This window comes from Rhyacophila brunnea, unplaced genomic scaffold (assembly GCF_057557595.1).
Source record: "Rhyacophila brunnea isolate RB1 unplaced genomic scaffold, BYU_Rbru_1.0 scaffold_7, whole genome shotgun sequence".
Classification (NCBI taxonomy): Eukaryota; Metazoa; Arthropoda; class Insecta; order Trichoptera; family Rhyacophilidae; genus Rhyacophila; species Rhyacophila brunnea.
Genome location: NW_028233339.1, coordinates 2,378,242 through 2,404,599, shown reverse-complemented (window position 1 = coordinate 2,404,599; position 26,358 = coordinate 2,378,242). Strand labels below are relative to the sequence as shown.

At 37.8% G+C, this 26,358-nt stretch overlaps 3 protein-coding genes across 7 annotated transcripts in view; 1 reads left to right on the top strand and 2 right to left on the bottom strand.

The window, feature by feature from the left end:
• The first annotated feature begins 5,567 nt into the window (after positions 1-5,567).
• LOC147064379 (14 kDa phosphohistidine phosphatase-like) lies at positions 5,568-11,785 on the top strand. The gene is made up of 3 exons (XM_085957910.1): positions 5,568-5,701; positions 8,937-9,113; positions 11,477-11,785. The coding sequence occupies exons 2-3, from the start codon at positions 8,958-8,960 to the stop codon at positions 11,669-11,671; spliced, it is 351 nt and encodes a 116-aa protein (XP_085814036.1). The 5' UTR covers positions 5,568-5,701; positions 8,937-8,957; the 3' UTR covers positions 11,672-11,785.
• Positions 11,786-11,901: 116 nt separating this feature from the next.
• Sec15 (exocyst complex component Sec15) lies at positions 11,902-18,329 on the bottom strand. 2 transcript variants are annotated; one of them, XM_085957909.1, is made up of 2 exons: positions 18,261-18,329; positions 11,902-17,301 (listed from the first exon to the last, which is right to left on the bottom strand). In XM_085957909.1, the coding sequence occupies exon 2, from the start codon at positions 17,115-17,117 to the stop codon at positions 14,823-14,825; it is 2,295 nt and encodes a 764-aa protein (XP_085814035.1). In that variant the 5' UTR covers positions 17,118-17,301; positions 18,261-18,329; the 3' UTR covers positions 11,902-14,822. The 2 variants fall into 2 exon arrangements, with proteins under 2 accessions (XP_085814035.1, XP_085814033.1); XM_085957907.1 differs by having other exon boundaries at positions 18,130-18,287.
• A 3,292-nt stretch (positions 18,330-21,621) lies between these two features.
• The window catches only part of ssh (Protein phosphatase Slingshot), a 405,463-nt gene continuing 400,726 nt past the window's right edge, over positions 21,622-26,358 (bottom strand). For all 4 annotated transcript variants that reach the window (XM_085957904.1, XM_085957903.1, XM_085957905.1 and 1 more), the window contains one exon: positions 21,622-26,356. In XM_085957904.1, the coding sequence (XP_085814030.1) occupies positions 23,899-26,356 (2,458 nt within the window). In that variant the 3' untranslated portion in view covers positions 21,622-23,898. The remainder of the gene's footprint in view (positions 26,357-26,358) is intronic.

The following is a 26,358-nucleotide window of genomic DNA, read 5'->3' as shown; positions in this document are numbered from 1 at the left end:
AACTCTTCTGAATCACCCGTGAAGTCTGCAGCAGGTGACCACCGGAGCCATTCGTGATCCCAGTTTTTTTTTTTTTTTTTTTTTTTTTTTTCTAGATGCCTTTATGGATACCTCGCATTTACTATCGAGGTTTCTTAAGGACTTTGGCACGCAAACTACTCTACTTGATGCTAGTCAAATGAAAATTGTGCCGGCTGAGAGAATATGCCTTATTGAAAACTGTTCTTCTACCCGCATCGGGTATTGCTAATTTGAATTCGGCCAGGGCCTATGAAACCGCCTTGCAAAAACCCTGGAAAATTCTTAGTAGCGCAAGGCGGAGGTGATTCTGATGAATATTTTGTCGTATTCATTGGGAACTGAGGACTGCGATTTGTAGTCGAGTTTTTTCCCGTGGTAAAAGAAATGTCGCATAGGACTGATATTCTAAGTATATACTTATCCTATCTTATATTATGATTGCAGTCACTGGATCTGAAAGGCATGAATCATCTTTACATGTCACCATTTATTATTTTTATTCTTTTTAATATATCAATACAGAAATTAAAAAGTGCATCTCTTCCGGCCTCGTTTGCCATGGTCCCCGGAAGGTCTCGAATGTCCGCATCTGCCATCTGTAATAAAAAGTTCAGGTTGTGCCGCTCCTTGCTAAAGATTTGACAATCTAGGAGTAAATGTAAGACGTCCTGGTCGCTTCCGTCGTCGCATGGACACTTTCCATCAGATGTTATTTTAAACCGGTGCAGGTATGCTCGCATGACTCCGTGACCTGTAAGAATCTGAGTCATCTCAAAACACAGCCCCTTATGCACCCTGACGTCTCGTGCTGCTAAAATTGAAAGTAAAAACTTTCGGGTCAACTCCCCTGTCGATGAGTTTATGTATCGTGAGTTCCATTCGTTTTTCACCATATCTGAAATTGTAATTTTCGCGTAGCTCAGAGGAAATTTGTCATAAGCTATCGCGGTCTTGGGTTCAGAGGCACCATGCCGAGCCAATTTATCAGCTCTTTCATTTCCTTCTATCCCGGTGTGTCCCCTTATCCACTTGAAGTGCACCTCCGGGTGGCGCCGTCTCAGTTGAGCGGACTCGCTGTGAATAGAAAAGACAATCGGATTAGTAGACAAGGGATCTCCAATTGCTTGGATTGAGCTTTTGGAGTCCGAATAAATACAAATACTATGGTTTTCGGTGAGCTTTCACTGGATTGGATCTGAGCCTGCCCACTCCAGAGCGCATTGGATGGCATAGAGTTCGGCCTGCATTACTGTACAATAGCTGGCAAGGCGGTATTTACGAGCCGCTATCTCACTGCCATTAATGTATGCCACAAACCCTGCACCAGTACTGCCATCAATTTTGCTCCCATCCGTGAAAATCGGCATGTTATTGCATTCGTTGCTTTCCAACGTTGCAGGATAAGAAACCACTTCAGAAAATAGTCTAGTGACACGAACACGTTTAGTGTGCCCCTGAGAGGACGCTCCCATAAGGAGTGGTACCATCCAACCGCTCGATCTGATCAAAATAGTCAATGTACCACCGGTTATGAAGTAATAAGCTTGCGACCCTCGACGAAGACGAGCCATATACGATGTATGAGTAAGTCCTACAGTTGCCCCGCAGGCCCCACTGCTCCTCAGGGTGAACTGTAGATGAGATAAGTCGGTCATAAGGACCATGAAGAGTGGTGGTAAGAATGTAAATAACGACGGAGTAATAATAAGGTAGTAATTAAAATTCAATTAATAAGACGCAGTACGAAGATTATGTGTCCTAATTAAGATGTTAGCAATAGGTATATAATGTTAGTAATAGATATTTTACCATGTTAAATAAATAATTGATAGGTATATAAATGTTAAATTAGCATAATACTGTATTGGACTTCGAGTAGATATAATAATGTAATTAAGATAAATGGATCTAATATTGTATAATTGCGATGATTAGGTATTGTCAGCGTGTGTAATTGTAAACCGACATTAATATATAAATCTGTACCTATAATTAGAGTATAATGTTGACATAGTTCGATCCACGAAATTAAGCTAGATAATAATTAATCAATATTTTAATTAATTTAATTAGACGAGAATCGGTCTAGACCTGGGCTCTGTACGTAACATCTACATAGCATCTAAGCCACTCACGAGGTACTGTATACCTCTGGCTTCTAATTTTCATCACTCCCATATTAATACCATACGCGTGATCCGGCGCGAGATTGCCCCGTGGAATTTCTCGCGGATCATGTGTAACATATGAGCAGCCTTGGCGCTGCGTTCGCCGGTCGGTAACCGGACAGTTGTCTCCCTCGCACAACTGGATCAATTCCCTATCCCGACCGCGGCCGCAGCCGATTGGCTCATGTGTGGAGCGAAATCCCGGTTACGCAATTCATGACAGCCGCGAGATCTCCATACAAACACATTATTAATGATAGCTAGAGCTGCGCGTGTCCGATCAACGTGAAACTTGAAATGACATATGCGTCTATGGACCGCGGAGATTTAAGTTATTTTATAGTACGCGTAACCATAAAGGTTCGCGAGATATAGAGCTCAGAGACGGGTCAGATTCCATTAAATTTTAGGGCCTTAAATATAAGTTAATTAGATATAACATTTATATGTATACGTAGAGAATAAGACCTAGTATTTTAATAATTTTAATTTTTATCATAAATATACACGTAGCGCGTGGGCGGCCCGCTTATAGGTCCGAACTTGTGGCTCCCGCCACTCAGCCAGGAGGAGGCTTGCATCGCGGGGTGTATACTCATATGCTAGCCTGAACGGTTACGAACAGATTGCAGTATCACACTCCTCGATACGTCAAGTTTTCGCTTGGTTAATTAAAAACGAAAGGTACAATACCAGCTAAAAAACGCACTCATTGTAGGGAGAGCTATGTGAAATCGCGCTCTCAGCGGGATGTCGCGAACGAGATTTTATGCCGGCAGCCCGCGCCTACCGAACACCGTTGATTTCAGCTCCCTCGCGACTTGCGGTTTCGCGGGGCAATCAATTAAGTCCAGATCTCATAGTGAAAATGATATGTGGATTTTTGACCCGTAGAACGCTCGCCCGAGGGGATGAAATCTCCCGATTCGAATAAAAACCCAGGATTTCCGAATTCTGTATCCAGTTTCCTACTGCTTCCAGGACCGGGCCCACGTCGGGTGTCGGTCTGATTTACTATACAAATTCATACAATTGTGCAAGTCTGCACAGGAGTTTGGGACCACCCAACTCCCCCTTTTCCTCCTGCGGGTAAAATTACCTAAAGTTGGACTTAGTCGTTTCCTAAGACCTTGGCCTGTGACTCCTCTTGGCATTGACAACCTTCACTTCCATACCCTTGGAACTAGCCGCGGCAGTGGAGGCCCCGTCACTAGCCGGGTGTGGCAGCCTTCTATAGTCCACCGGTTTTTCGAAAAGCCTGTCGTCAGGCAGAAAACCTGCGAGGCCCTCCTCGCCCAGCTCTGTAAATGAGAGCGATTTGTTTTAAACGTAAATCTAGAGGCATAAGTCCTGCTAGAGCTTGCGTTGAATTGAGCGAAGCCGTTCGGTAAGCTCTGCATATTCGTATCGCTAGTGCTCGCTGAACCGTATTGAGTTTTTTTGCTATGTTTTTCCGTTTGGCAGCTTCATGCCATATGCTGGCCGCATACGTGATCATAGGCTCAATAGCACAAGTGTAGAGAATTCGAAGAGCTTCAGAAGATACACCCCATGTGGGTTTGGCCAATGGTGATCCCAGTGGAGCAATAGAGTCTGACGCAGAATGCGTCAAGAAAATTTGGAATAATCATTTCTGCGGAGTGCTGAACTGCCCACCCCTTTGGCATTTCTGCGGAAGCTTTACTTTTGTACATGCACCGACATGTCCGATTGCTCGCCTACGCACACCGAGATAAAATCAACTGTGAAAAGGCTCAAGAATGGAAAGGGACCCGGGGGAGACGGGATTCATCTTGAATTCCTCAAGTACAGTCTGAGCGCAATCCTGCACCCTATGCTTCATCTGATGACAAAGGTGTTGGAAGAAGAGCGCTGTCCAAGGGACTGGGTGAACGGTGAAATCATCACACTTCATAAAAAAGGTGACCCTCTAAGCTGCGCGACAATTACCGAGACATTTATTATGCTACTCAGTGTTCCGGGAAAGATTTTGGCAAATATCCTCTTGATGAGAATAAGGGACCCAATAATGCACGTCCTCAGGAAAAACCAAGCCGGGTTTCTACCTGGTCGAGCATGTGCAGACCAAATCCACAACCTTCGATGTCTTCTCCAGCAGAGCCATGACCTGAACAGTCCAATGACTTGCTGCTTTGTGGATTATGAAAAGGCTTTCGACAGTCCGCACCACCCCTCCCTCTGGATGATACTGGGAGCATACGGGATCCCTCCCAAGATCATTGCCATAATCAAGAGTCTGCACGAGAATAGCGAATGCTGTGTCAGAATTGGAGACACTGTCACGGAATGGTTCGGGGTCACGATCGGAGTCAGACAGGGTTGTGTCCTTGCACCGTTTCTCTTCATCATTCTCTTTGACTTCGTATTACGGAAGTCAATACCACCCGACTGAAGCATACCTGTTACCCACTCGGTGAAGCTATGCGACCTGGAATACGCCGATGACGCTGTCTTATTCGATAACTCAATCGAGGGCATTCAAGAGACAATCGACAGGTTGCATAACAACTCCTCTCGCGTTGATTTGAAAATCAACGCGAAGAAAACCAACGTATTGTGTAATAGCACCTGTCCTGATCCAGATTTCTCTCTCATTAGCGACAGACAAAACATCAAGAACGTCGACAGCTTCAAGTACCTGGGGGTACACATCACGGGAGATGGCTTTTTGTAGAAAGAGCTCGCTATCCGAATGGGAATGGCTGGAGCAACATTCAACTCGATGCGGAATGTCTGAGGCTCACGATTGTACTCGGGCAAAACCAAATGCCGCCTATTCGACGCTTGCATTCTGAAGGTGCTGCTTTACAGTAGCCAATCATGGCACCGTACGAAGGCTCAGAGCTTCGAAAACAGATGTTTGCGACGAATACTGGGTGTGCGGTGGGTGGTATGACTTTAAGAGCAACGAGGAGATAAGAGAACGCACCAAGCAGCCTCTCATCACGCTGAAAGTGAAGAGGCGACGTTGGACCTGGCTCGGCCACGTGCTGCGAATGCCAGAAGAGCACTTCAACCTGTCTTGCCTATTCTTCAAGCCGACCGGATTCCATCGTTCTGGAAGGCCGCTAAATATAATCTACAGAGTGTATACGCCATACGGCGGAGCTACGGGATGCTCGTTTGACCTGGAACGAAGCAAGAAGACTGGCGAGCGACAGGGATTCTTGGAGGCGCCGCGTGGTGTCCATATGCTCCAGTTAAGGGGCGGATATGGAAAAAGAAGAAGAATTAATTATTGTAAGCTATGCAAAAAATAATTATCTGTTTCTACATTATGCTGAATAATTTCTAAATAATAATTCTGAATATTTAAAACCCTATTTGAATTTATCCGACCGGCTTTTTACGAAGTTTGTCTATGACAACCTGTCTGACCTGTCGGCTGTCACTGTCAAACAAATTCGAGAAATTGGAAAAATTATTTGACGGTGTCATATTACTTATAATTTCCCTCACATTTAGGAAAATTATTTACAATCAGAAAACGGGTAAAAAATCTTCTTTTCTATGATGTCAAAATAAACCAGTTCAGCATACATAAAATATTTATTAATAGTATTCACAGAAAATTATTAAAAGAATATTTGCACAGTATAATATTTGTGTAGGTATGGGCCATAGGCGCAAATATTTTTAATATAATATGTTATGTAATAAATTTAGTGGTGAAGGTAGGCTGTTACCATCCGACATAAATAGTGCACACTACATTTTGTCACCCATACGTATTGGTTTTCATTGAACTGAGACTACAAATAATTGTAGGTGGTTTTTTGTTAGTTTTTATAATAATTCAAACTCTGCGTAAACGGACCAAGCCGTAATTGATAATAGTTAAAAAATATTCGTTCTATCTATAAAATATCTAAAATTATGCCATTGAATCATGGATAATTTTAAATATTTTATAGATAAAAGAATATTTTTGATCTATTTTGGTTTGATTAGGCAGGGCATACCTAATGGATTTAAAAAAAACTTACAAACTAACACCATCTGTACTGGGTATGTGTTCTTAATTCAACGAAAACAAAATATAATTATCATTATCATGACATTATGAAAAATTGTGCAGGTATTTCTGTCAGATGGCCGATAGCTAACGTGACTATAGATCCCGTAGCCTATCCCGTTGTCCCCAAGCACAGCCTCGGGACGCCGAAATGTCCCGTTTTCAGAAAGACAACAACCCACGGTAACAATGTCAACAAAAAATCAAAAAATCGATAGAAAACACAATTAATAACCAAAGTAAATTTTAAGAAGTTCTGCCAAGAATTTCATTCTTATTTGAAATTAAAACCAAATATACTCCAGAAAAATATAAAAACCACACAAATTACTTATTTCCACGTGTTCATTCATATTCTTTTCATTAATAAATAAAAATTATGAAGAAATATGCCTTTTTTGAATATACATATATATATATGTAACTAGCTGACCCGGCAAACGTTGTTCTGCCATATAAATTATTTCTAGTGAATATTTTGGTTGTTAAATAAAAAATAACGAATGTATTGTAAGTGTGTGGGGATTGGATCTATGACAGAAAGAGGAATGGAGTGCTGTAGACGATGACCGCCGATAAAAACAAAAAAACACCAACCATTCATTTTCTCAATTCAATGTATTTCATTAAAGTAACGGACATATTCATTGTTTGGTCTCTTAAAATAGGAAAATGAAAATATAAAGAAAATCATTATTAATTTCGAAGAGTAATTGAGTGTATGATATTTTTTGTCAGTCCATCTTTAGCCAACACAAATAAGCTCGATGTTTTGCCCACGCGAGAACATGCCACGTATAATTGTCCGTGTGAAAAACATGGTGTGCCCAAATCTAAGCCGCAAACAGACATCGTTTGGCCTTGCGACTTATTGATTGTCATTGTGAATGCCAATCTAATAGGAAATTGAACGTGTTTGAATTCAATTGGCACGTCTGTGAGAATCATTGGAATTCGTGGCAGCAAAACATTTTCGGCTCGGAATTTGCCATTCAAAATGGTGGCTTCGATAATGTTTTTCATCAATTTTTTAATGACCAATCGCGTGCTATTGCACAGCTGTGGTGGGTTCAAATTCCGAAGTAAAATAACCGGAGATCTAACTTTCAGTCGTAGAAGGTGTGTTGACATGCCTGGCAAATCCAGTGAGTTCAAAAACTCTGTTGGATAATTTACAGTTTCGTTAGCATCGCTGTATCGAACGATTTGTATGATACCAAGTCGCCTGGCAACACTGCTGTATCTTGGAGTTTAAATCATCTGCTTGCGTCTAGCTGGCATTGTTCACTGTAGTACACGGACACAAATAGATAAATTAAAATATATCGTACAAAATTTTGCACGCACTGCTTTGTGATATGCCGAATGAAATGTCAAAATGACGCGACGCTTCTCGTGAATTTTTCTCGAACGCGCCATCTGTCATTCAACAACATAAATAATTTCTTTCTGTTTGAAATACGAATGACGGTTGAATTTGTTCATACAAAAATACTAAAATCGCGATTAAAAAATGGGAGGGGGGTAGGAGGGTGAAAATTTGGGGTTATAGGTATTTTTTGATGCCAAATAAAAAAAAATTGTCAAAAACATGGAAATTTTTTTCTGGATAGGGACACCCTAATCACCTAACGGTATGAAATATACTTTACGACCTATTCTCATACCTAACAAACATACATAAAAAAATTCATAAAAATCGGTCGATCCGTTTCGGAGGAGTGCGACCACAAACACGAGACACGAGATTTTTATATATATAGAGATATATATTATATTACCTACAAATTAGAAGATGTCCCGTTTCGAGGAAAAAAAAAATGGTCACGTTACCCATAGCATACCCAGTGACGTCCCGTGGGGGTAGGCAGATTGAGCGTGACTTGGAGGCAGCAGTTACTCGAAGGGCGGCAAATCGACGAGAATCCTTTGGAATATATAGAAATAGGTACATAAACTTAGTAATAACGAAAATATCTTTTCATTAAAAAAATCAGCTCACTGGTTTTATCAGGTTTGTGATATTTAGTTTACTTCCGTTGCCCTTTGACGTCCTTGGTGACCAGAAACGACACGTGCAGATTTGCGAATAATTAGTCTGATATTTTGTTATTAATGTATCCATACAACACACTTATTAGATATTGGACTCATGAAAGGATGATAAAAATAGTGTATAAAAAATGAGGCGGCATTTTGGCGCTGGTAAGAGGCGGCATTTTATCTAGGGACATCACTGAGCATACCTATCTATTGTGTATTAGATTATATATCCACCAGTATAAGTTGCCCGCTAAGCGAGAACGCCACTTTCTAACAATCAACATATCATTCAATACTTTTTATATTGTGATGACTGATGAGGTTAGTTCTAAATTCGAACACCGGACGATTTTCGATGGTATATCTATAGGCAGGGTTTAATTGATTTTTAAAAACTAACCAGTGCCATCTGCAATAAAATTTGTATTCATAGTTCAATGACGTATGACTGACAAAGTTTCGTGTGCACTATTTATGCCGAATTTTAACAGCCTACCTCCACCTTTCGCCACTTATATAAATTATGTATAATTACGTTTAGACTATATTTGGGCATTCAGATAATTTAAAAACATAATAATATGTTGAAATATAATGAAAGAGCTATTCTCATTTCATAAACAAATGATTACATTACACCATGATTCAAATGTTTTTTACTGTTTTAGAATTTTAGATTGTGAAACATAATGGAGAAAATTCCCCTTGTAGACATTGATGATAATGGAGTCTTTAAATACATTTTGATTAAAGTACACGTGGCTGACCCAAATGCCCCGGAAAAATTTATTGAAATAGTAAGAGGATACCGACGTGCTTCTTGGCATGCTGACATTTTGAGCGAGGTATATATACCAAGTATATTTAATTTAATGTAAGGGGTATGTACCACTCAAGTAACCTCTGTGTGGGTGTAATGCATTGATAGTATAACATCATTGGTGTAATGTGAGTTTTAACCTTTTTACTGCCGGTAGGTGTATGTGTGGCGGTACGTTGCGCGCCGTGAATTTTATTGTAATAATAAAAAAATGAAATCAATTTACGTTTCAGTGGTAAAAACGAACTCTGTTTCAATTGTGAGTATGTGACGACATTCCCAATATATGTCGTTGTGTGTTCAACATATTTGTATGGTTAAAATAATTGATTTACCCCTCCCCCCCCCCGTTTCCCGTTTAAAGCGAGACGTCCTTAGATGTCATTTTTGTATGAGCGGCTTTCCGTTCACGGAAAAGTTTGCGTCTTAAGACGTCATTGGCAGCCATCCAGTTAATCAAATCTGTATTAGCTTCAGAGGTTGAACCTAATAATTTACAACTTGCCGTCCTTTTTGTAACAGAATAAAGAAATTTTGGTAATCATTACCTAGTAATAAAAAATTAACCATTCCGTACTGTGATGGTAGACAGTTATAACTGTAGTTTTTTCAATTTTTAAGTTTTCTTCCAAAATATGTTCCAAATTGTATATTCTTTGATGTGGCAAAATATTAGAGCTGCAACTTTATTGATCACAAAGTAACGTTAAAAGATATCTGCATCCGACCAAATGTGAAAGAAGTTGATATGGCAGAAAGATATATCTGCTTAAAATGAGGAGGAAAGAGAAATAAAACTTCAATCTTTTTGAAAGAATGATTTTATGTTTGTGTTGGGCTTTTTGCTTATTTTGATATTGTTTTTGCTCTCCTGTAAAATTGTGTTAACAGCAGTTATAACCGTTTGCTATCACAGTACCGCATTGGGAAAGTTTATTAACACAAAATCGAAACAATTAATATTCCCTTTTCTACAAGTAAATGGTGTGATATTTCTCATAATATTTTAAGGATTACTCCAAACAAAAAAGGGAACAACTGGCTTAATCTAAGTGGTAAAAACGAACTCTGTTTCAATTGTGAGTATGTGACGACATTCCCAATATATGTCGTTGTGTGTTCAACATATTTGTATGGTTAAAATAATTGATTTACCCCCCCCCCCCCGTTTCCCGTTTAAAGCGAGACGTCCTTAGATGTCATTTTTGTATGAGCGGCTTTCCGTTCACGGAAAAGTTTGCGTCTTAAGACGTCATTGGCAGCCATCCAGTTAATCAAATCTGTATTAGCTTCAGAGGTTGAACCTAATAATTTACAACTTGCCGTCCTTTTTGTAACAGAATAAAGAAATTTTGGTAATCATTACCTAGTAATAAAAAATTAACCATTCCGTACTGTGATGGTAGACAGTTATAACTGTAGTTTTTTCAATTTTTAAGTTTTCTTCCAAAATATGTTCCAAATTGTATATTCTTTGATGTGGCAAAATATTAGAGCTGCAACTTTATTGATCACAAAGTAACGTTAAAAGATATCTGCATCCGACCAAATGTGAAAGAAGTTGATATGGCAGAAAGATATATCTGCTTAAAATGAGGAGGAAAGAGAAATAAAACTTCAATCTTTTTGAAAGAATGATTTTATGTTTGTGTTGGGCTTTTTGCTTATTTTGATATTGTTTTTGCTCTCCTGTAAAATTGTGTTAACAGCAGTTATAACCGTTTGCTATCACAGTACCGCATTGGGAAAGTTTATTAACACAAAATCGAAACAATTAATATTCCCTTTTCCACAAGTAAATGGTGTGATATTTCTCATAATATTTTAAGGATTACTCCAAACAAAAAAGGGAACAACTGGCTTAATCTAACGAGTATGTAGTACAAGTTATCTTGTACTACATACCTCTCTGTCTTTAAATCTGAGGAGTCAACAATAGTTTTTGTGTCATAATGAATTCCTACCAATACAATATAGATCAATACGATAGCTTAACTAAAGATCATTTTCAACTCCGGGCCAAAGTTGGTACCACAAAACTGCTGCTGCCTATAAAAATAAGGTGACGTGAGGACAATAATAATGATATTAATTTGAAAAGAAAAGATATACAGGTAACCCCGATTGTTCGAGGGGGATATGATTTGAACGCAGTTGTGGTAACCGAAATTTTGCAATCAACGGGGAATTTAAAAAACAAAATAAATGTCATACGTGAAATAAAACTAAACCTTTTGTTCGCATTGCAAAAAACTATCTACATTGTAATTTATAATGTCTCAGCAGTTTAATTTTTAATTACGGGAAATATGTAAAAATGGATCTCGAAACCGTACAATATTTTGCTTTCACCAAATTATATTTTTTTTTTGTATACATTCATTTCAGGTGGAAAAGGACAATCCTTCATTTGAGATGGAATGCGTCGGTGGTGGAAGAATTTCCCATGATGAACCCAACAAAAAAATTCATATCTATGGCTACTCACAACAATATGGAAAAGCTGACCATGAAATCTCTGCTAAACTAGTAAAAACAAAGTTCCCCGACTACACGATTAGCGTTTCTGATGAAGGATATTAAGTGATCTGCTGTGTACTATAATTTATTGTTAAATTAAATGTGATCATGCTCGCATAATACATAATTATAAATATTTTTTCACTGAATGAAGATTAAAACCTAATATTTTTCAGTTTTTCTCTTTTGTTTATATGTATGTTTTATAATTAGTATACCTTTTGATATATCTATCGACTTCTGGTTTAAGTCTCTATTTAACATTTTCACGGCCAAGCCACATTTTACTGGGCCAGCAATTTTTAGAATGAAATAAATCATTTTACGCATAGGATGATGAAAATTTGCGAAATTTAGTAAATCAACATGTTTCTAGAATTTTCTGAGAACATTTACATACTAAAATTATAAATGTTTTGAAAATTAACATGACGTTCACAAGATGCGAATTTGCTCATTTGTGACTTGACTGAACATACAAACTTTGGTAGGTTAACTCATGGCTCGCACTACTGGGGTAATCTCTATACCATCTTGATATTTCCTCATGTTTCATATACAGGCGGCCCTCGACTTTCGAACGTTCTACTTTTGCACAATTCGCTATTTCGTACATTTGAATCTAGATTTTTGTTGATAATGCAAAAACTGTGAGCTTCCATGCAGTCGCTCCTCTCTACTTCGCTCCCCGTCACCTTCTAAAATATGCAAAAGGGTGGTATTCAACTATCTCTTAACAAGTTTATATGAAAACACCTGATTGCTAATACGCATCGTTAACTTTATTATATCCGTTGACAAATAAATATTTTAAAGTAGGTACACTTTTTGATGTTTTTTTTACATCCCTCTACTTTCGAACACATTTTCAAGAACCAGTTACATGCAAAAGTCAAGAGCCGCCTGGACCTATTCTGAGAAGCCATCTCAGGACATTTTTCTTCCATCAAAATCGTGTTTTTTGTCTAAATTCTTGAGGTCAACAATGTGGTATTTGTTACTGTGACTTAAATTCGTTTTTGAATTTATTCCATTTCTTATACAAATTTGAGAGTGAAAATTATGATAATCAAACTAGTTATGTAGCAAAGGCAATTAATGTAACATATCTTGTTTTCTTTATTAATCATCAGTAAAAGTCAATAAACACCACATATCATTTGCTTACAATGATTTTTTTATTATCGAATATTATATAAATATGAATCACCTAATCAGAATAATTACTACCTATATTATACTTAAATAACATTTGCTTAAAGATTACATTGTTTTTTGTGAGAATACAATAAAATTTAAATAAACAAGTTGATAATAAAAATTTTACTTAAAAGGCAGTGTGATTTGAAAAAATAATAAAATATATCAATCTATGATATTCACTCATTCCAAACACTGTTGGACTTCTTAGTAGTAATGACCAACCAACTCACAGGGTGCAACATCGACTTGTATTTATAATAATCAAAGAATTAGCAAGATTTTATTGTTTAGTAAAATAATCGGTTTGGATAATTATATAAAAATAATATGTAGGTACAATAATATATAGACAAAAAAATTTTGGTATTTAAATTTAATTTAAAAATATAAAAAAAAAGAAAAGTTGCTCATCACAGACCAACAGTTAATAATTTTATGGCTGGAGCTTGCATTAAATTTGTAAAACAACATTTTTTATCTCTAAATTTACCACATAAAAAGTGAGTATAGGAGCGTGAGTGGTGTTGAGTGAGTCAAGGCACAATTCAAGGCCATCACTGTCAGCAATAGCAACCGAAGACAATAATCCCACTAGCCCCAATTTACTTCATGCACCCGGGAAAAAACCGAATCCGTGTGCACTTATAATATTGCTACATTCAAACTCATAATTTTTACATAATCACACAAGTCAAACGTGACAATTTTTCGACTGTCAAATGTATAGAATCAGTAATAAAATGGAAATTCTTCAATTTGTGGTTTTGATATGGGGACATACTCTATTCATTACTGTATACCATATACTGTGCTTCGAGAACAGATGTTTGCGACGGATACACATAGTGGTGTATGATTTTAAGAGTATGGTGTCCATATTCTCCAACTAAAGGGTGGACATAGCCGAAGAAGAAGATACACACCCAATGCGAACCATGCACATGTATAATGTACATGTATAATACACGCGACGCTGTAAAACATCAGCAGACAATCATAAAATAAATTATTACTTATCAACATAGATGACGATTTATAAGAAGATTCGTTGAAAATATTTTGTTTTTACCTTTGATAAAAGAGAATAGAAAAAAGAACTTGGAAAAATCAAGTATCAATGATATTGCGTTCATGAAATCCATCAACAATGAAATATGCTTAGCGAATTTTACGTTCTTTTTAACCGGTTCTATGCCTTCAGCGAGTTTACTTGTTCTATGAGACCGTGATCGACAAGCCGCACATACAAATTTTGCGAGTTATCTCGTCCGACTTTAAACTCAAATTACTAGCCACTGTAAATTGATTTGCATAATCTAAAAAATAAACACACAGTGACATCTGTTTGAATAATTATGAAATACTAAGCCACAAATTATAGGTATTACAGCGATTTTAGTAAGAGCTCTACATTCAACATATTGTGTCAAAATCTGTGGCCTGTCAGATACTGCCATAGTAATATCATGAGACATAGAAAAGGTTACAGACTTGCAAAAGACAATGAGCTATTTCCGATGTGTCTTTTAGTAAATAAATCACAGTTTGAGGAGAAACGAGTGGAGTGACGTATTGACTAGAAACACATTGGCATGACGCGTTGGGTAACGTGTTTTCTCCAACAAGCTAAACCGGATTGATCGAATCATGTGGCGTATGAGCGCATTGCATCTCGTTAGATGTTAATGGTCTGTTCCATAATATACAATAGAATAATATTTGATTTGAATGAACACGTTGCGTAAACCGAGTGTGTCCCACCTATACCCACTTTACAACACCCCTGGCATATTCAAAATATAAAAGAAAAAAATATTTTTGGACTTTATCATCACACGGAATAGTAATCATGACGAATAAAGTTAAGCACCATCAGTCAATGAGAATAATTAATGACAGAATATTAATTTATGAAATATAAATGATAACGATAATAAAAAGGCAAAAAACAAAGTTAAATAAACTTATGAAACTGTACATTAGATATTTAAATGAGTAATGTGTAAGTAACTTAGACAAATTCTTTTGGTTGGGACAACTGTCTCAATTGTTTTAGAACTGTATCGAGAAGCTTCTTACGGTCCCTTTCAGATTTCTTCAGTACTGAAAATACTGATGAGCGACGATCGCCTTCATTTATCTTCTCCAATAGCGTAGCAGCTTCGGCTGGTGTCACGAGAGGATAACGGCCCTCGTCTAAGCCGACATCGTGTAGATAACTCGCCCAGTCCCAGCTCATGACGAGATCCAACAGTTGTCGAAGAGAAGCAAAATAAACGAGTAAATCGCTATCCTTAATGCCCGGTACGGGCTCGCTGGCGGCAAACTGCTCACACTGAATGACGTCCAAGTTTATTTGATGCAGAGCTCCCATCGAGATCTGTTTATTTTCGGGGCCGATAACAAGCTGGTACATGCATTTGGCCATGTGCTCGCAGGCTGCTTTGCAAGCCTGTGCGGCGACTTCATTAGGCAAAGTCGTAAGAGAATCGAACATATCGCGAAGAAAACTTATCATATCGGTGATGAAGCTTGAAGCGTGACCCATCGACTCGACGAGTAGCCAGTTATAATTTTCTAACTCGAAAAATTCATCTAATTTACTTTTCAGTTTGTCACATATCTGCTGCTCAGCATCGTCGCGTGCGACTTGAAACATGGTTCCGAGGGTCTGCTCCGGAGCGGTTTCGGCTCCGGTGATATTACCGATGAATTGATGTAGATAAGTTGTGGCGCCTTCTAAATATTGAGTGTCGATTATAATTTGCACAACTTGCAAAAGAGCCAAAGACGGGCGTCTAAATAGAGAAGAAAGGCAACCAGAAAATGAGCACGTCAACAATAACGAGGCGCTCTGTCTCACGTGAGCGGCTCGCTGAGAGGGAGAAAGGCCCAGTCCTGTAGAAAACTTCAGACACGCATAAATGAACTCTTTCACTTGCCTATAAACGGCGGGTACCATCGACGAGAATGGAAATTTTTTGGGATACGTCTGCGATTCAAGGCCTTCGGCGTTGTATGGAAAATTATTTAAAACATAATCGCACTCCTCTCGATTGTTCACTTGGATCGGGTAGAAGAGGTCATTGTCGAGTATCTCGCGGAACACTGACACCCATCGTTGCATCAGAACTTCCGTGTAATGCTCCGCCATCTCTTGAAGCAGTCCGTGGAGAGGAGTGTCAGTCAGACCGTAATACTTTAAAGTGGTATTGAATAAGACAATTTGATGCTTAATATTCAACATGAGTTGCGGATCGGTTGCAAGCGATGTGTTCGTCCGCAGTGTGGAAGCCACTTTCCCGACGGCCATTCCCCAAAGGTCGACGAGCCAAACTCTCGACACGAGGTCGCCTCCAGTGTTCAATAGGTGATCTTCGACTATAAAGAATCCTAAGACACTGTTTAAATATGTGCGATAACTCTGAATGCATTCGTGCATCGCAGACTCGGGGATCAACACGAGTCTCGCTTGCTGCGTTCTTTGACTTCTATAATACTCAATAAATTCATGCCGAGCTCCAAGTACAGTGTGGATGTGAAGGCATCTATAGAGTGGACTGAAATCCACTATATCCTGAATGCAACTCGTCTCTTCTGGGGCACAATCTTTAGAACCGCCTGTCTGTTGTTTTTCCTTAAACTTCTTGATAACAGTCGCCAGGTCTCTTCCCATCATTTCTTGTGTCTGCTGTTGAGCTTTTAAACCGATCTGAGGACTGTATTTACGAATGTTTTCCAAAAAATCTGTCAAATCAGCCATCGAAGCATCGCGGATGGTCTGCCTCAGTTTCGGCACGCTCAAAGAAATATCTGCACAGAACCTGAAATTACTAACGCGTGGAAGCAATATATGCTCCAGCTGCTCCAGCGTTTTTAGAGCCGGATAATATCTCTTGGCCTCGACTTGATTTTTTAATTTGGCATAAGTTGTCATAAGAGGCAGACAGACGGCCATTTTTTCTATAGCAGCGGCAACGTTTCTTTCAACTTCTCGTCCTCGGACAAGTTCGTCACACGGCGTGAAAAGTTCTACAGCGACATTGTGCAGCGTGCTATCCAAGTCTTTGACTTCAGAATACAACTCTTTGGCATGTGATCTGACACGCAGTAGATCTCTTATGGACTCTATAAAACCTTGATAATAAAAGTTACACATTCGCTCGATTTCCTTATCGTGTTGCTTTATACGTGCTTCTAGTTCTTCCATGAAGCCCGCATGTCCATCACTTTCATATATTGATCGAAAAGCTGGTCCCCAGTAGTCATCGATACCCTCAATCTCCTGTATAGTTGCAGTCGTCATCTTGATAATTATTTTTATGAATTAATGTTTTAAGACAATTTTACAGATTACTCCGATAATTTAAAACACACCATAAGTTCTACGATTACTGATGACGACTCATGCTTCCTAATGGCTTGATAAGCATGAGTAACCATTTTGTGTGTAGTAGGCGTCTAACTTAAATCATCATTGTCGGAGATTGCTGCAGACAAAAATAGAAACAAATTATAATTATATTTCACAATATGAATAATATATTTGAACCAAAGATTGTCCATGTGTCAAGTTAAATGATAATTTATGTGTATTTAGAATAAAGGTGTTTGTATCTTACAGACACTAAAAAATAATTTTCAAAAATCCTCACAGGAAACTAAGTGTCAACAGATATGTTATAAAACTCCTCAATATAATTGACTGGAGCAACGAATACTGCATTACCTACAGGAATGTGGTCGAGGAAGTTAAGAAGAAATGACGAGCTGGGGATTGAATGAATAGATGTGCACCAGAGACCGAAATCAAAGTTAAATATTATACGATTGTAAAAACTACATAGCTAAGTAACTGTTTTTAACATCAGTAAATGCGGCCTTGTTCTGAAATGACCTGTTATTATAATCATTCTATGAAAAAGTATTAATATTTTTGGATGTTTTTAGTGTTTGAAGTGGGACAAATCATTCAAAATATTGAAATTCAAACGTTGCTATTATGGATGTTTTTGTTTAATATAATATAATCATTAAACGTATGTAAATATAATGTAACAAGAGTGTATTAATAATTATTGGGTATCTCATACTATTGTACAATCAAATTGTCATGGCGTTGCATGTAGTGTAAATGACAGAAATAGGAAGATATTTAGATGAAAGAGCAGGGGGCTTTTTAATTCCTCATGCCGGTAAGATGTCTGCAGTCATGATAAACTTAAAAGAAATATGAGTACGGACGTGGAAATAATGTGTTTATTCTTTATCTATGACTGCATTATATTGTTATTAAAAGGGAGGATAATAATATTCACCATTACACAGTGTAATGTAACACTATTATAAGATTTCCATAGTATTACATAATCTTCGTGAAGTTTGTATTTTTATGAAGGCAAAGCAAAGGTAGAATAGCGTAAAAATCTAAAATATTATAAATAATTACAATTATTGTAATAACAGTCGACCTGTCAAATTTCAACGACAATAAATGGGAGGTGGGTGAACAATAGACAATTAGTAGGGATACTTGCATCATTGGCGAAGACAAGTAACTTTTTTTTCATAAATACCTACGATATAGGTGCTAAAATCGGTGATGCATGCATATGAACAGAAATTCTAAATAATAAATGGCGTTTCGCAAAACTTTTATTTATTAGGTGGGTAATTATTAACATTTTTTTTTAGATTCTATACCGCGTTCAATTTAACTTCTTCACAATTCCAACCTAGGAACCTTTTTATTTCAAAGTTATCCGAAGTACGGTTCATGTTTTTCACAAAAGTATTTTTTGACTATAAGTGTGCCTTTATAAAACTTTCATATAATTTATCTGGCATTTTGATGAACCTAATTCAAATTTGGTATCATTAATTTGATTATTATTAATCAAACCACCATAAAATTCCATACTACTTTTATGGGTAGGTACCTACCTATCTAGAAGGTTTTTGAACTTGAATTTGAAGACTAAAAAGTTTTAGACTATAAAAATAATGTAGTAGGTACTAAACATGTATTTTCAAATGATTCATCTATCTAGTAAAGTGAAATAGAAATTGCCTTTAAGTTACCATATTTTTTTACTGTAATAATAATAAAAAAAACGTAGTTTGTTGTATTTTGTTTTTTAATATTTCATCATCATCAGCCTGAATCTATCCACTGCTGGATGAAGGCCTCTCCAAGCTGATTCCACTTATCTCGGTTCTGTGCGTTGCATTTCCACGTACTCCCGCAGAACTTAATCATTTCATCGATCCAGCGGCCTCTGGGTCTACCATGCGGACGTTTTGTACCTCTTATATGACTAAATTTGTCCAACGATTGTCATTTGTTCGAGCTTTGCTTAACAAAATAATTTCATCCTAAATATTAATATAAGTAGGTACCTAATGCAATGTTTAAAATCATTTCATTTTTGTTTACTGACTAACGGTAGGTGCCTCAAAATCTGGCCCTCCCCATACACTGGTTTCAAAAATACTGATTTTCTCAATAGTTTTATTGTTTTTCAAGTATGTTAAGTACCTACTATATCTTCACTATAGATAGCTAGAGCTCAAAAACCTTTATGGGTTTTAAAAAGTTAATTTACATTTTTACATGACACATGATAATAGGCAGATATTTTGATTGATCATCAAAATTAAGTTCAGTTTACACTAGCACGTTGTATACCTACTTGCCGTTTAAGTGATTATAAACGTAGCAACTTCAACTTTGTTTAATACCTAAAACTTAATATTTCTGAGACTATTCTTGAATTACATAATATGTATTGATAATTTCTTTCGATGGTAATTTGGATCCTTTTTTGTTTTATTCATCTTCTTAGAATTTCTTATCTCTTTGTCTGAAGTGACGGAATATGCATATTTTTTAACAGTTGAGAAAGAAAAGAACTACACATCGTCCTTAATTTTCTACAACCACAAATCTCAAAAAACACAACTTTTCAGGAGAGGCAAGAAACAACTTTATTCTCTCGGTTTTCAATTCAGAAACAATTTTTTTTCCATTTTTTCGACCATCCTAATAGGATCATATGGGCCTCCACAGAGTAGAGGTTTGTATTAACAGATTTTGTTTTTTACGAGAAATGGATGTCAGCCACTTGCTCAACCTATTAGGTCCATAGCCTGACAGACACAAATTGAAAAACAATGTCTACTTCCCAGACCCAGGATTCGAACCTGGGACCCACGGCGTTATAGTCCAACGCTTAAGCCGCGTGGCCACCGTGGGTGCTCAATTATTATAGTTACACATAATATTATGTTCATGAAAAAAATGTTATTTTTCTTCAATCTGTCGCACTATACTTTTGACAGATCAATCATGTTGTCGAAGGTACGATAATGCGTTACAACTTTACTGGGATTCATACCACAGCATTACTGCAGTAAATACGTATCCTGACTTGCAAGAAAAAATTTCAGTACCTACAATCATTGGTATGAATTCAGTTTTCTGTGTACTTACAAGCACGTATCTCAAGATATAAGTTTATAATATTTGTAAGTAAAAGTCTAATAATGTGATACAAGTTTTTTGTAATAAAATTGCTTAAATTTATTATGTTAAGTATATTTTAAGGTACGTGTTTGTGGAATGTAAATTATTATTCTGCATTTTTTGACCAAGCAACTCAAAATTGACAAAAAATGACATATGTGTTTTGATATGCTCCCCTGCACTTTTAATTACAAATATATGCTCATACTCCCATTTATTCGTTGAAATTGGAGCATGTTAATCATAGAACATGTGCATGAATAGTTTTCAATACTTGTTTCTAAATGCTGTGATTTCGTACAAAGAACTTTTTTGTGTATAACAATTATTGTAAATATAAATAGTAATTTACATTTAAAAATGGGTCCCCATAGACCTCTGGCTTCTCGGAGCTGTGAAGTTGGTCACAGATAACTAATTTGTCCATGAATAAGAAATATTTTGTTTTGGTGAAATAATTACTTCGCCATTGTGACGTTCTACGCTTCCTCCGTTTCTATGTTGCGATATATTTTTTATTCTTCTTCTTATCAACATATCCAATCCTAATAGAATAATAGGGGCCTCCAGAGTGGAAATTTATATTAACATATTTTTTATTTATGAGAAATGGATGTTAGCCATTTGCTCAGCCTATTAGGTCCATACTCTTGACTCCAAACACAAATTGAAAAACAGTATATAATGTGTGTATTTGCCAAACCCAGGATTCGAACCTGGGACCCACGGCATTATAAACTGACTAAATTTTACCAGTGTGACTAGTTGTCAAAATAAAGTTTACTTGTATTCTGTAAAAATCCCCGAAACAAGCATGGCATTCATAAACTACAAAATAAGTTGTTTATTGTAATGAACGCTGGTACCTAGGTACCTACTGAATTCACAAACCTTGTAATTTTTACTTATTTCAACCAAATTCGTGGATACTTTTTCAATATTGTCGGCGAAAACACCAATTAGGTAGGGACTTAAGACACTTAACTAGCGTCATAAACGTAATGCGATCCCAGCGGCATCCTGTCTGGTCGGATTTTATTGCTTAGGGTTGAAATGTTTTTAAACGATCAACACATTAACAGTTTTAAGAAATTTTTTTACAATATTATTATCCAATAAGTTGCTCGTTATAACAGCAAATAAATGTATGGAGAAAATCATGAACTAAAATGTCAACGAATATTTCTTGATTACAACCGAGATCTCACTATATCCGTGATCGTAATAACTGAGTTCGACTGTATTACAATCAGTATTTTATAAAATGAAACAACAAATTTGAAAACAACAACCAGTTTATTTTCAAAGCAGAAAACATATAGGTACCTACTTAATTTATACAAACTATAGTACAAAAATTTACAATAATCACAATTATACACAAAAGCTGGAATAAAACATTTCTGAGCGACAAAATACAATCATCAAAACCAGTTTTGAGTTTTAATGCATAAATTCTGTTGGTTAACATTAAAAATTCACCTAAACTTTGTAACTACACGCCCTAAAGTCGCATTCGCATAGCTATCTTTAAGTTCATCATCATAAATTTTGAATGCTGTACTGGTCACAAACTGTATACTGCAAACTTGAATCCAGGATCCAATAATCCTCGGTAAAACTACAACATTCGTTTATTTGTCACTTTATCAATACCACTACTTAAGCCTTTACTGATTACTCCAAACCAAACAGCCAAACGAGAGAGCAACACATCTTAGCATTTTTGAAAAGGCGATCGTTTCAAAATCCGCCAGTGTATTTATTTACCTGTTTTATTTTAATCGACAGTTCAATGCAAACATTATTAATATGAGATCAGATAAAATTACAAATACCAAAAACTGTACCCGCCTCTCATCAGAGAGACGAGCGAATAAAGGTGTTCCTGCAACTTCCGAAGATGTTCTCTGGCAGCGCAGCGCGCGCGTTGACTGTTAATCATTACAAATTCCTTAATCTAATTCAATCATCGTTAAATTAACAATTGAAAAATAATTTTAACTCCTTTATTTATAATCGACGGCTGTTTACACACATACACATATAAAATAGACTAGATATCTTGACAGCCATTATCAAAACTAAAAAAATATACATATTTCAGTGATACTTGGATACTTATTTCGATAGGATACAAAAAAACTATATTAAAATCATTGTTGAGAAGGATATTTTGGCATAGGCTTTGCGTCAAAAGTTTTTTTTTATTATAGTCAATTTGGTTTTCTTGAAGAATGACGTATTCTACATTTAATTTATTGAACACAATCGGAGAACGAAATGACACATCATTCTTCTAAAGACGTTTCCAAGGAAGAGGCTCTTTGAGCTCAATTTTTTCGAAGTACAACAACATGACTTCTTATGATATTTTCTTAATTAACATGTAATTTTTACACAAGTAATTTTGCAGTTCGAAATTTTAATACTTAATGGTTTTTGATTTTATAATTAACAATGTATTTTAAGAGTAAAAACCAGTCAATGATATTGTTTTACATTTAAAACATCGAAAGCCTTACTGTATTGCGATGCGTTTACTTCACTCAGTTCATAAAAGTAAAAGATTTTTCACCATTTTAACTAAAAACGGGTGAAATCGATAACCTTTGAAGAAGGATAGTGATAAATTAATTACTCCATCTATTCAAAAGCGTTACAATAATTCTGAGGTGAGTCTAAGAATTAACTAAGATGGCAGTTGCGTGAGTTTAATTTCTACTAAAAGAATGAATAAACACATTGCGAAAAGTATTAACAGATTAAAATTGTGTTTTCTCAGAATATAACAGAACAGACACTGGGTAGAAAAATAATTTTTAATATCATTTAAAACTTCCAACTATCGAACACATATTAACTATGCAAGATATTATTACATATTGTCACTACTCATGATCCAAATTTATTATTTTATTTCGCTAGTTTAATTTAATCTACAACAGATTGTTTCTCAAATGCATACCCTAAAATGGGATATGAATAAGTAAGTGGTAGTACATAAGTAGTAACACAAAAATATTATGCAAAATCAATCACGGTATAATTTAAATATAAATTGAAAATAACGAAAAATTATGAGTTTAAAAAGAAAATATTTGTGCTATACAGGTCAATGTAATTTACAAGAAGATGCAGTTCAGTACATATATTTCATTAAATTTTGTGTTTCAATGAAAACGTTGAAGCTGTAAGTGAATTAAAAATTCTGATTAATTACCGAAGGACAATGTATGCAATTGATATATCTCTACATTCTCATGTGAATTTTTCTTATATAAATCATGAAAAATATATCTATAAGTAATGTTTTCGGTGACAAAAAGCACTTCATCCAATGAAAAATTCTCACTCAACGATTCTAAAATATTGTTCAGACGATACTGTAGAGAGCGTTTCTTTTTCACTGAATCAGCAAAAGAAAACAGAAATAAAATAAAGACAATAATCATCATAATACATATGAGAGTTCCGGAAATTCTTGCTCGAAGAATTGAAAAATTTGAGAAGAAAACAGGTGAGGCACAGTGTCGGGTTAAAATAGAATTCCGCATTAAGATTACATAGTGTTGTAGACGGGGTTCGTGCATCTGTTAGCGGTGGGGTTTTTCAACCTCGCCAAGGGATGCGTTTTCCCGTGCTGAATTTGTTTCTTAGTTTGCGCTTTGGCCACGACGGTCGCCACCACTTCGGCAGGGAAGCCGACAGGCGCGACACCGGGAGGCACGGGAGGGCGCCGGGCGATCAATAATGGCCGGCTCCCTCCAAAAATTGAATTCCTAACCGCCGGGGCGGACTGTTCTCTTTGAGCTCTATCATCTATATCACGGTGCAAACTGGACTTTCGCAGGGGGACGGGGGGCTCGACGGCGGTCTTGGCACTGAACTGCTGACTTTTGGGCCGGTCGTACTTTCCCACCAGCACTTTGACGGAGAGGTCCTCGAGGGAGGAAGCGTGACCAGGCGGATCGGCGGCCGGCTCGGGTTCCGCCCTCTGCTGCTTGTCCACGTGCACACTCACCGGGGAGGACGGCAAACTCCGCCCCTTCCCGTTGTTATTGTTCGACGCACTGTTTGCACTTAGCAAAGCGGTTTCGTTGCCGAAAGCACTTTTATTGTCCCCGTTAACATTAGATTTCGCTTCGAATTCCATTTTTAAATTTTTCACTTTCCCGGATAAAGTTCTAGTGATGGCCGCAGGATTTCCCGTTTTCAAAATGTCTGATTTGCACTTGCCGGAGCCGAGAGGCTCGATCTCAAGCGCGATCTTCGGAGAGAACAGGTCTCCCACAGATCCAGAGGAGTGGGGAGATGGACCCCTCTCCATGAAGTTCATACAGGAGGTGACAGGTGCGCTTGCCGAGAGTCGTGAGTGGAAACCGCCGTTCCGCTTGGAGACGTCGCCCGCAACGTCACCACCGCTAAAGTCTAATTCTTTTAATATGGCACTCATTTTATTGTCTCTTTCCGGATGGCCCGCCCCGGCGGGAGCCCCGTCGGGCCGTCTGAAAGTTTTATTAGAATTAACACTATCGAGCTGTTCGTGGTTTTCATTAATGATATCTAAGTCGCAAAGGGGAGCAGACATTTTGTGCACGAGAATTGAGTTGACAGCCTCTTCGATCCCGTCGCCTGGAGGATCAGAGTCAGCGCAGATCCTTTTGGCAGAGCTCTCTTCCAGCTTCTGCTTCGTCCTTTTCACAGTGCCGGTGTTCCAGGTCTCGTCGTACGAACCGCATGAAGAGTTCCGCGAGGGTCTCGTGTCATATGAGCCCCAAGAAGAATGTCTGGAGACGCGTTCGCAAACCACAGCGCTGTCACACGAGCTGAAGGAACCTTGGCGGCTGGGTGGTCCACCCCCCTCCGTCCGTTGTCCTTCCCCTGATCCCCGGCGGCGCTCCTCCTTGTCAAAGACGCGATCGAGCATCTTTGAGAAGGGGTCCCCGCTTTGCCTGGGTATGGGCCGCGTGTCCACTATACCGCTGTCACACTTCACTATTTCATTTAGGTTTTTGTCATCGACGAGGTCCCCTCCGTCGGAACGCCTCCCGTCTTCTGACCCGTTCTCCCCAGGATCCCATATTTCAGTATTGTCTGTCGAGTCTTGGGACTGAATGACGTTTCCCATTATATCGAAGTCGTCGGCGACCGGGCCGTATTGAAAATTTACATCACCGATTTCGGAACTCTTGCTTCCCGACTTGTCTCGGGCGTCGCTGTACGCGTCTCCCAGAGTGAATTTTAAAGAGTCTATTTGATTGGCCAAGTTGAGTTTGAGGTTTCTCTTCACCCTTTGTGTTTCATTTTCGATGGCCGCAGCGTGCGATTCGAAATCATTGACAATGTGCTTGACGCTGGGGACTCCATCTTCTCGGAGCCTCATTATCTGATTCTGAGACACGCTATAACTTCCGTTTGCGCACGGCATTAGTTTATTTCTAGTCTCAGGACCTAAGTTTTCCAATGACACGGAGGTGGGGGGGAGTAAGCGAGAGGCGAGTCTGGTGTCAGGAGACCAAGATCTGGGTCTGCCTCTGCAGCGGCCGGAAGCGGCAAGAAGAAAAGGAGTAGGTTCTGTGAATCTGTTTCTTGAATCCGTCTTCGACACGAGTCCGGGAGATTTGAGATTGGTTTCAGACTTAGATCTCTGCAGTTTTTCCTTGTTCTTCATGGCATCCAATATGCCCTGATACGTCTCCAGCTGACCTAGAAAGCTAGAATTTGGTTTGATGCAACTCCTCTTCTCCTTGACGTGCTTCATTGCTTTGTCAAAGCTCCAGTCCAAGGCTTTCATGGCGTACGCGATCACAACGGATGCAGATCGGCTCACACCCATTTTGCAGTGCACCAAAACTTTGGAGTTTTCTTTCCTCGCCCGTTCGATATACTTAAATGTGTTGTCCCAGTATCTGAGAAGGTCTGTTTTTTCATCATCATACACTCGAATGTTTAAATAGTCAAACATGCCCGGAAAGAAGTTGTCAATTTCTCGAGTAACATTGAGGATGTGTCGAACACT

Excerpts from the sequence above, each read along its gene's own strand:
- Sec15 (XM_085957909.1), bottom strand. The coding sequence starts at position 17,117 with ATGACGACTGCAACTATACAGGAGATTGAGGGTATCGATGACTACTGG.
- LOC147064379 (XM_085957910.1), top strand. The coding sequence starts at position 8,958 with ATGGAGAAAATTCCCCTTGTAGACATTGATGATAATGGAGTCTTTAAA. Across the intron at positions 9,114-11,476 it reads ATGCTGACATTTTGAGCGAG|GTGGAAAAGGACAATCCTTC; the intron begins GTATATATACCA and ends CATTCATTTCAG.